General features: G+C 59.1%; 1 protein-coding gene across 6 annotated transcripts; it reads right to left on the reverse strand.

Annotated features, from left to right (window-relative positions):
- Window positions 1-1,544: 1,544 nt before the first annotated feature.
- ZBTB45 (zinc finger and BTB domain containing 45) lies at window positions 1,545-8,087 on the reverse strand. Of its 6 annotated transcripts, XM_075993328.1 has the most exons (4): window positions 7,953-8,087; window positions 7,386-7,449; window positions 4,123-5,404; window positions 1,545-2,295 (listed from the first exon to the last, which is right to left on the reverse strand). In XM_075993328.1, the coding sequence occupies exons 3-4, from the start codon at window positions 5,402-5,404 to the stop codon at window positions 2,039-2,041; spliced, it is 1,539 nt and encodes a 512-aa protein (XP_075849443.1). In that variant the 5' UTR covers window positions 7,386-7,449; window positions 7,953-8,087; the 3' UTR covers window positions 1,545-2,038. The 6 variants fall into 6 exon arrangements, with proteins under 6 accessions (XP_075849443.1, XP_012607865.1, XP_075849444.1 ...); XM_012752411.3 differs by lacking the exon at window positions 7,386-7,449 and having other exon boundaries at window positions 7,953-8,086; XM_075993329.1 differs by lacking the exons at window positions 7,386-7,449; window positions 7,953-8,087 and adding an exon at window positions 7,707-7,851.
- Between the last annotated feature and the right edge of the window lie 821 nt (window positions 8,088-8,908).

Here is an 8,908-nt window from a genome sequence, read left to right on the forward strand (position 1 = left end):
TCTCAAACTCCTGAGCTCAAGTAATCCTCCTGCCTTGGCTTCCCAGAGTGCTAGCTAGCATTACAGGCATGAACCACCATACCCAGCAGGCAGTCTATTTGTTTTGCCCTGGCTGGCCTTGTGTGTGACTCCAGCCCCTCTGCCTGTGTGCCCTCTGCATCAGCCCCTTCCTCTTTCACCAGGTCTGTCCCCCATTGCTCTGCTGCTGGCTTCTGGGCTCCCACATCTCTGCCCCTTGGGCATGATCACCAGCCTCCTTCCTGCTGGCTGCTTGACCAGTCCACCCTCCAGAGCTAGCACTTGCCTCCCTCTCCTCACCTCCCAAACCTCTTGTGCACCAGGCACTTGGGAGACTACCAGAAATCCCTGTCCTTGGGGAACGTTCCAATCAGGCCAAACAGAAAAACAACAGGATACAAGGCGGACCTGGCCCCTAGCATGTCTTGTTGCTCTACCCACCTCACGAGGAGGTCCTCCTATAATCCAAAGAAACAGCCTCCTGCCAGGTATACAGCAAGTGCTCAGTAAATACTTAACACTTGCATTATCTGAATTCGAACCCAGCCCTGTCCCCCACCAATGTGCCTGCTCTGACTCTCTGCCCACTCTGGTATCAATGATGAGGACCAAGTCCTGGAGTTCAGGAGACTCAACTCTGCACATGATGGCCTGGTCAGACTGTAAAGTCCTCAGCCCCACACCTCTGGAAGGCAGTCACAAAGGGTGATCACAAAGGAGCTGTCATTGGCCTAGGAGTCTGAAAGATTGGGCTGGGGCATGTCCTTCCACGGGCTCCAAATCCTAGGGCTGGGCGCCCAGGCCAAGGACCACACTGCACTGGAGGTGGGAAAAAGGGAGAAGAGGGGCAGCTTTCCACGCTGGATGCTGGGTCCTGTGACACTGGCTTGCCACTAGAGGGGCACCATGTCCATCTGCCCAGTGGTCAGTCCTTGCTGTTTCCCACCCCCACACAGCTGCTCAACATCTGCCCCACACCCTGGAACTTGGCCCCCAGCAGCCAGAGCAGGTATAGTGAGGCTCATATACCCTTACAGCCACCTGGTGCCAGAGACCTCCCCTGGGCTTCCCAAAAGTAAGGTGCTCAACCATCATACCCATCAGAGTGGGGAGGTTGAAGTCTTAAGTCCAAAAGGCCCTTAGAGTTTGCCTGAAAGATCTAAGGGAGGAGCCTTGAAATCTACATGGTGGACAGCAGCAGCCAGGAGTGTGACTGTGTGACCAGGGATTTCCACATCAAGACCCTCTTCAAGACCTCTTCAAGACCTACCTCAGATGGGGCCAGCCTATCACCCTCCCCACAGGATGGAGGGCATCAGAAGAACCAAGTGCCAGTCATACATGCAGCCCCCGCAGCCCTCCAGAACAGGAGCCAGGGGTGGCAACGTGGGTCAGCCAGTCTCTGCCCCAGGAGAGCCTGGGGCCAGCATGGGTGCTGCCCAAGCACCAGTACGCTGAGCCCGGTCACCCACAGCCCACTTACAAGAGCGAAGCACACGCGGGTCCAGGTGCACAGAGCTTCACGGTTTAGGCCCCAGCCAACAGTCCTTTATTACAGAGCAGGAGTCTGGAGGCCCAGCTCCGTTCTATGATGGGTACACCTGAGCCTCCATAGGCACCCCCTCAGGGAGCACTAGCTGAGGGTAGGGTGCCAGAGACCTCGCCCAGCCTAACACTGGGGCAGGGGCAGGCCCCATGCTCCAGGCCCCAGCCCCACCCTAGAGGGGAAGGAATCCTGGGACAGGCTCCAAGAGTCTGAGCACTGGGTTCAGGCTGGAAATGGTCCAGTTCTCAGAGGTGGTCTGGTTTCTGACCAGCCCGGGTCCCTGACCACCCCCAGCCTGGTACCACCTGGAGGGTCTAAGTAGGCAGTGGAGAGGAGTAAGGTGGCCTGGGCCCTAGTAAGGAGAAATGGGTGAGGAGAGAGGGAGGGCCTGCTAAACAGAGCGTGGCGGGTGTGGCTGACTGTGAGCTAGTGTGGCCGCTCCCACAGTGGGCGAGGCCTGGCCCAGGACGGCAATCAGGGCGCAGGGTGTGAGGACAGGTGGCGCTCCAGCAGCGCGCGGTGCGAGAAGACCTTGCCACAGGCAGGGCAGGGCGAGCGCTCGGGCCGGTGCGTGCGCATGTGCACGTTGAGCGAGCTCTTCTGTGTGAAGCGCTTGGCGCAGACAGCACACTGGAAGGCGCGCACGCCGGTGTGTGTGACCATATGCTTGAGCAAGTAGTCGCGCAGCGAGAAGGATCGCCAGCACACGGCGCACTGATGTGGCTTCTCCCCTGCGGATGACAGGGTGGGCAGTGAACGCAAGTCAGATCTACAGCTCCCCACCCACTCGGCGCCTGTACCTGGCAGGGGCTCCCCTACCCTCCCAAATCATCACTCCGGGGATCCGTTACCTATCAGGAAACCCTCCCCTCACTCTGGGATCTCCCTACCCAGCAGGGACGACCCCTCCACTCCCCGACCACCCCTCACATGGGGACTTTTCTGTTCACCAGGGACTCTCACACATGCCTAAGTACCTCTCTCCCACCCCTGCCTGGCAGGGACACCTCTTTTTTGTCATTCTGGGATACCACTGCCTGGCAGGGTCCCCCTAAATCCAAGAGGTACCTTTCCAGAAGGGAACGCTGCTCGTCTGGAACATCTGTTGCCCATCTAGACTGCCCATTCATTTTCCCCTTCCTCCAAGGACCCTCCCCTCAATCCCTACTGTACCTGGAACAGGGAAACACTACGGCCCAGCCTCCATTCCCCCCATGTCCATAGAGCCCGCAGAACTTTCAGATCATCATTCTGGGGACAATCTGACAAGGCCTAGTACCTTTTCACAAGGAGAATCTGGGCACATGTGCCACCTTCCTGCTGGAAGCCCCAGTTGCCCAGAACCCCTGCCCACTGGCCACTATAATGTCCCTGGGATGACAGAGCTGAGATGGCTGCCCTCCTCACCATGGGATGGAGAAGAGGCAGGCTGTGTCTGCCTCTAGAGTCATCAGGTGTTAACAAAACAGCTATCTCAGTGACAGAAGTCACACACTTCTTGTATAGCCAGCACTACCTTGGAGCCTCTGGCAGCTTCCCACTGGCCGATTACCCAGCTCCCCTTATTCCCAAGCCCTTGGCTTCTCCCCATGCTCCCCAAGGCAGCCAGAAGGAGATTTTAAACTGCCACATCTCAGTCATTCCCTAGCTTAGAACAATGATAGCCTCCCCACCACTCACAGTCAACCCCAAGTTCCGGCCCCTGCACACCGCCCCCCCCCACTCACTCCCAACATGGCATTCCAGCCAGACTTTTGCTTTCCCAGACAATGCCCAGCAGGCCTCTGCTTTCCATATCCCTGCCTTCCATCTCAGCCTCCAGGGAGCACGCCACCCTTCCTGTGGCACACTACCACCCTCCCACTCTTTACCTCCCCTCTCCCCAGCTCTGCAGAGCTGCCTCTCTGACACACACAGGGTCTGAGGGAACATCTTCACAGCCTTCAGGGGCCCTTTCCTCCCTCTGCAGCTGTGGGGTCCCCACACTGCAGCCATGTTTTCCTCCTCCTGCCCCAGTCTCAAGGGCTCCTGAGGCCTTCATCCAGCAACCTCTCTGCCAGCTTCACATGCCCTAGGCTAGCTAACCCTCCCTTACTGCCAACCCATAACCAGACGGCTGGCATCCAGAGAGACACAGGAGGCTGCCCCGAGCCCGGCTCCCCAACCTGGCCAGGACACCCCTTCCAAGGCTCCACTGTGGGGGGGCCCTCCTGCTCCCCAACCCAGCCTCAGGATCCCTGCTCCACCAGAGACCCATGTCTAAAATAAATAAATTTTAAAAAGGAAGAGAAGATTCCTGCTCCACAGAAGCCAGCTCCTGGGGGGCGAGGGGAGTGTGTCAGAACCCTCCCCCCCAAAAAGCCAGCTCCTGTTGGCCAGAGGGGGTGGTCCTCTGCTCCACATGCCTTGCACTTGGGGCAGAGGCTTAACTTCCAGGATGCCTGGAGTTACCAAAAAGCAACAGAAACGGCAATGCCCTGCGCACAATGCCCAATTCCCCTTGGGTTTGAATCTCCATTGAAGGGGGTTGTTCCCTCTCCTCTCCCGCCCAGGCTCACCGGAATGGATGAACATGTGCTTGGTGTAGTTTTTCCGTGAGCTGAACGTCTTACGGCAGTGGCTGCACTCATAGGCGGGCGGCTCCGCGCCTGGGGCACGTGCAGGAGTGCCTAAGGAGGCCGTCGCAGGAGCGACAGAAGTGGCTGGAGACTCCCCCAGCTGAGAGGTGGGGGCTGCATCAGGCTGGAGTGTGGGGTAGAAGGCAGGCGGGGGTGCAGGAGCTGGCCCCGATGGTGCAGAAGGGGTTGGTGCGGGAGGCCCCGGAGCGCCCAGGTGAAAGGGGAAGAGCGCGACAGGCGGCCCCGGGGTCTTCACGCCGGGTGGGCGTGGTCCAGCCAGGATGCAGTCAGGTGGGACAGGGGTCTCGGCAGTACAGCCTTCAGCTGCAGCGCCATCCTCGTCATGCCAAGCGGATATGTAGCTGTCTGGGAACACGTCCTCGGCTGCAGTAGCTCCCCGAAGGAAGTCCCTACCGGCAACGCCGCTGTAGTCAGCAAGGCCAGTGGGCGCAGGAGGGTCTTTGCACGCGCTGTCAGAGGCTGCAGTGAGGAAGCCAGCAGCGCAGTCTGGGAAGGAAGGGGGCGCCTGGCCCTCACCCGGTCCGCTGCCTTCGCCCTCCTCGCCGTCTGTCTCATCATCAGTCTCCTCGTCCTCATCATCACCTCGGTCGTCAGGGTCCTCGGGCAAGGCAGAATCGGCGTTGGGCCCCTCGGCCTTCATGGGCGCGGGGGGCGCAGGCAGCTGCAGACGCGCAGGCTGGCGCTGCTTGCGGCTGTGCGCCATGCCAGAGTGTCCCGGGGGACGCGCGGCTAGCAAGTGGCGCAAGCGGTGCCGCAGCTGTGCGGGCGCGAGTGGTGGGGGCACGGGCGCAGGCAGGGGAGCTGGTGCGGAGGTGCCTGGGGCGCGAGCACGGGCAATAATCTGCGTGCACTCGTCGATAACTGTCTGGATACGAAGCACAGACGCAGCTGTGAGCACTTGCAGCGCTTCGCCCTGCGCCACCACTAGGGAGCCGCTGTAGAGGAATTCAACAAGCTGGCGCACAGTCTGTGCGGGCACCACTGGAGGCACGCGGATCTCAGAGTGACCGAGCAGCAGCTTGTCCTGAAAGAAGGGCGAGCCGGCGGCCAGCACACAGCGGTGTGCCCGCAGGGAAGCCTCGCGGATGCGCACAGTCACGTCGCAGAAGTGCCCGCCCAGCCTCTGCCCATTCAGGGTCTCGAGAAGGGAGCGAGAGAAGTTCTGCAGGTGTATGTGGTGTACCGCCTCTGCCGCCGCCATCTGCGTGAAACGAGGAGGGTGGGGAGAGGTCAGACAGGGACCTCCCTCTGCCCCAGTGTCCCTGTCCCCTCACCCCCTATCACAGGGCAGGGCCCAAGGGTGCACCACAATCCCAGCTCTCACGGACCGCATCCCTCCCCAGTAGCTCTTTACAGTCCCATTCCCAACACAGGACACATCAGCGCTCCCACCTCCACTCTATCCCCAGGTCCTCTGCAGCGTCCTCCACCTCCGCAGACCCAGCACACCCCTAGGAGGGTTGGCGATACTGAAGGTATGCCCCTCTCCCAGCCTCAGGGAAGGTTCAGAGCTTGGCCTCCCCTATCTTGGCTCACCTAACTCTCCTCCAACTCCAATAATCCTAAGCCCCCCATCTCCCTATGGAAGGCAGCAGCCCTGTGTAGAAGAGGCCAGGGACAACACCCGCCCCATCCAAACTAGCTAACCTGCCTCACCTAGAGCAGACCTTGCTCTCCAACCAGGTAGTTTTGATTCCCCCACCCCACCTCTAGGCTCCTTTTTGGTTTCTGTTTACCACACCCCCCAATCTAAGTCCCCATGCATATCCAGGACTGCTGCCTCAGAACTAGGTTACCAGCCTGGCAGGGTGGCCCACGCCTGTAATCCTAGCACTCTGGGAGGCCGAGGCGGGCGGATTGCTCGAGGTCAGGAGTTTGAAACCAGCCTGAGCAAGAGTGAGACCCTGTCTCTACTATAAATAGAAAGAAACTAATTGGCCAACTAATATATATAGAAAAAATCAGCCGGGCATGGTGGCAACATGCCTGTAGTCCCAGCTACTTGGGAGGCTGAGGCAAGGCAGAAGGATTGCTTGAGCCCAGGAGTTTGAGGTTGCTGTGAGCTAGGCTGATGCCATGGCACTCACTCTAGCCTGGGCAACAAAGTGAGACTCTGTCTCAAAAAAAAAAGAACTAGGTTACCTTAACTAGTATATACAGAGGTTTTTGCAGGGGGTGGGGGGGCACAACCTGCCTCCTGGACAGAGAGATTTGGGATATGCCTGGTCACAGAGGGCTGAAGGTTGGGCATTACCCTGGCAGGTGCTCCATGGGAGACAAGTACATGGTCCTTGGGCAGACCCCAGCCCAGTGGGCAAGGATGTACCTCCTGCAGCCCCAGCTTCTTGTAATCTCAATGGGGCCTATGGGGCCCAAGGTGTGGGTGTGGCACAGAGAGAGGGAGTATGTGGATATGAGCATGGGTGTGTGACTGGATGGGCGCAGGTGAAGCACCAGCAACCAGGAGAGCAGCATGGCTGAGCAATCAGCATGCTTCTTATGAATCTGTGGCTGCCTGATCCCAGGCACAGCCCAACCTCAGGCACCAGAAAGGGAAAGGGTAGTCCTAGGGGACTCTGGGAATCTGAGAAGCTCTGCTACTACACCCATCAAGCCAGGTGACCCCACAGTCATTCAGCCTCTGTTTCCCCTTCTATCAAACAAGGGATTAGGATACTCGCTCATCCCAAATGCAGATTCTGGCACCACACCTCCAGTCTAAGAGAGAAGAATCCAGGCACAGGATGCACCCTGATATCCATACACTCTCCACCAGCCTGCCTCTCCCTTGGGGTCACACAACCCCCGAGTGGGGCACACTTAATCCTCCCCTACACTCTGGGGTCTATCGGTGTCTCAGACAACGCTTCTGGCTGCTTATGCCCAAACCGCCTTCCTTTTGCTCCAGTAAGACCCCTCCCTTTCTTGCATGCACCACAGATAACCCCTCAGACCACTTTGCACACCTCCACTGTCCCGGTTGCTGCTGTCATGGTTTGATGAGGTAACCTCTTGGCCGGTCCCGTCTGCCGGTTCTATTCCCCATGCAGCAGCCAGAGGGAGCCTAATCAGACCTAACACCGGGACACACACCACCCTGCCCCCGCTCAGAGTACTCTATGGTGATGTATTCATTGCAGTTCCTTAAATAAGACAAGCCTTTACACGTGCAAAGGCTTTACCTCTGAAAGCAGCACTGTTCCCAATCTTTATTCACCTAGCATCTGAAGGACTTCAAATCTGTGTCTGGGCGATGGAGACAGAAACCTGTGCATCAACCCGCAGGGCTTGAATCCTTCCTTTTCCGACCCGCCCCCACCTTGCTCCCTGGCGGGCTCCGATTCCTCAGTCCAGATGCAGCAGGGCTTTCTTGGATGCCTCAGAACAAAGGGCTACCTTTAAGACCTGACTCCCAGGCCCACCCTCCGGGGTCTGGCGCCGCATACTCGCCGCCACGCCTTCGCCCACGCAGTGGACTTTGCTCTGAGCCCCGTCTCCCGTACTCTGCGCCATTGCTCGCGTCCTGGCCTGAGCCCAGAGTCCCCTCGCTGATCGGCAACTGCTGCACCCGCTCCACTCCCGCCAACCTAGGTTTCCCGCCTCCACACCCTTGTCCGCGCTGCGCCCCGATCCTGCAGCGCCCTCTCGCGTTCGTAGCGTGCTCTCGAGCGTAACGCGGGCGCCCCTCCCCTGGCACGCCCTAGCCTCCCCGCCGGCGCCGAGGTAGGGGGATGCCCGCCCGACCCCACCTCCAGCTCCTCCTCAGGCACCAGGCCCGGTCGTGGCCGCCTCCTGCTCACCAACGCCAAGGCTGTACTTCCGAGCCGCGACGCCAGCGGAACCGAAGCCCTGGACCGCGGCGGCGCAGGGGGAAACCCTAAACCGTAGCACGTTTCCCGTATTTTTACGACGATCAGGTGCCGCAGTCGTCGGCAGGCCACACCTCTGACTCTTCTCAGAGGCGGAACCAAAGTCGCACAAGCTGGGGCTGCCGCGGTGCGAGGAACCAATGGACCAGAGCACACTTCCGGCGTGGTCCTGGGGATTAGGGCGGGGGCAGGGCCTGCCGTGATTCCGCTGGCGCGCAGTAATGTAGGTTGAGTAGGCAGGGCCGGCCCAAGCCTCCCGACCTGCCCGATTTATTTGTTATTATCTTGTTTACTTATTTGTTTGTTTTTTATTTTGTTTGTTTCTTTCTTCCTTTACTTTCTTACGTTTTTAGAGATGAGGTCTCGGTCTGTTGCCCAGGCTAGAGTGCGTGGTGCAATCGTAGCTCACTGCAGCCTCCAACTGCTGGACTCAAGCAATCCTCGGGCACCAGCCTCCGGAGTAGCAGGTACTACAGGCACGTGCCACCACACCCGGCTGCTTTAAACCCCACCTTGACCCACGAAGCGCCCTTCTTCCTATAACATGCGTAGACCCATAAGTAGGTCTCGCCCCTGGCCTGTTGGACCCCAGCCCCACTTGTGGCGCAGGTGACATACACCTGTAGCTTCCCCCCAGGACCTCTGGCTGTGGGTGAGATGTGGAGCGGACCCCACTGTGGCCCTGGCTCCTCACTTCCGCCCCTGAGCCTAAGTCCCACTCACAAGATGGAGACAGCCTTACCCAATGCCGCCACCCCTAGACCACTAGGCCCACCTACCCTGGGCAAGGACAACAAATAACGAATGGATATTGAACTAAATCCTTCCTATGCTCC

This window comes from Microcebus murinus, chromosome 16 (assembly GCF_040939455.1).
Source record: "Microcebus murinus isolate Inina chromosome 16, M.murinus_Inina_mat1.0, whole genome shotgun sequence".
Classification (NCBI taxonomy): Eukaryota; Metazoa; Chordata; class Mammalia; order Primates; family Cheirogaleidae; genus Microcebus; species Microcebus murinus.

What these genes read in the sequence shown, in the direction of transcription:
- ZBTB45 (XM_075993328.1), bottom strand. Translation starts at nt 5,404, where the DNA reads ATGGCGGCGGCAGAGGCGGTACACCACATACACCTGCAGAACTTCTCT. An exon ending in GCACATGTTCATCCATTCCG is followed by an intron (nt 2,296 to 4,122) that starts GTGAGCCTGGGC and finishes TGTCATCCGCAG; the next exon opens with GGGAGAAGCCACATCAGTGC.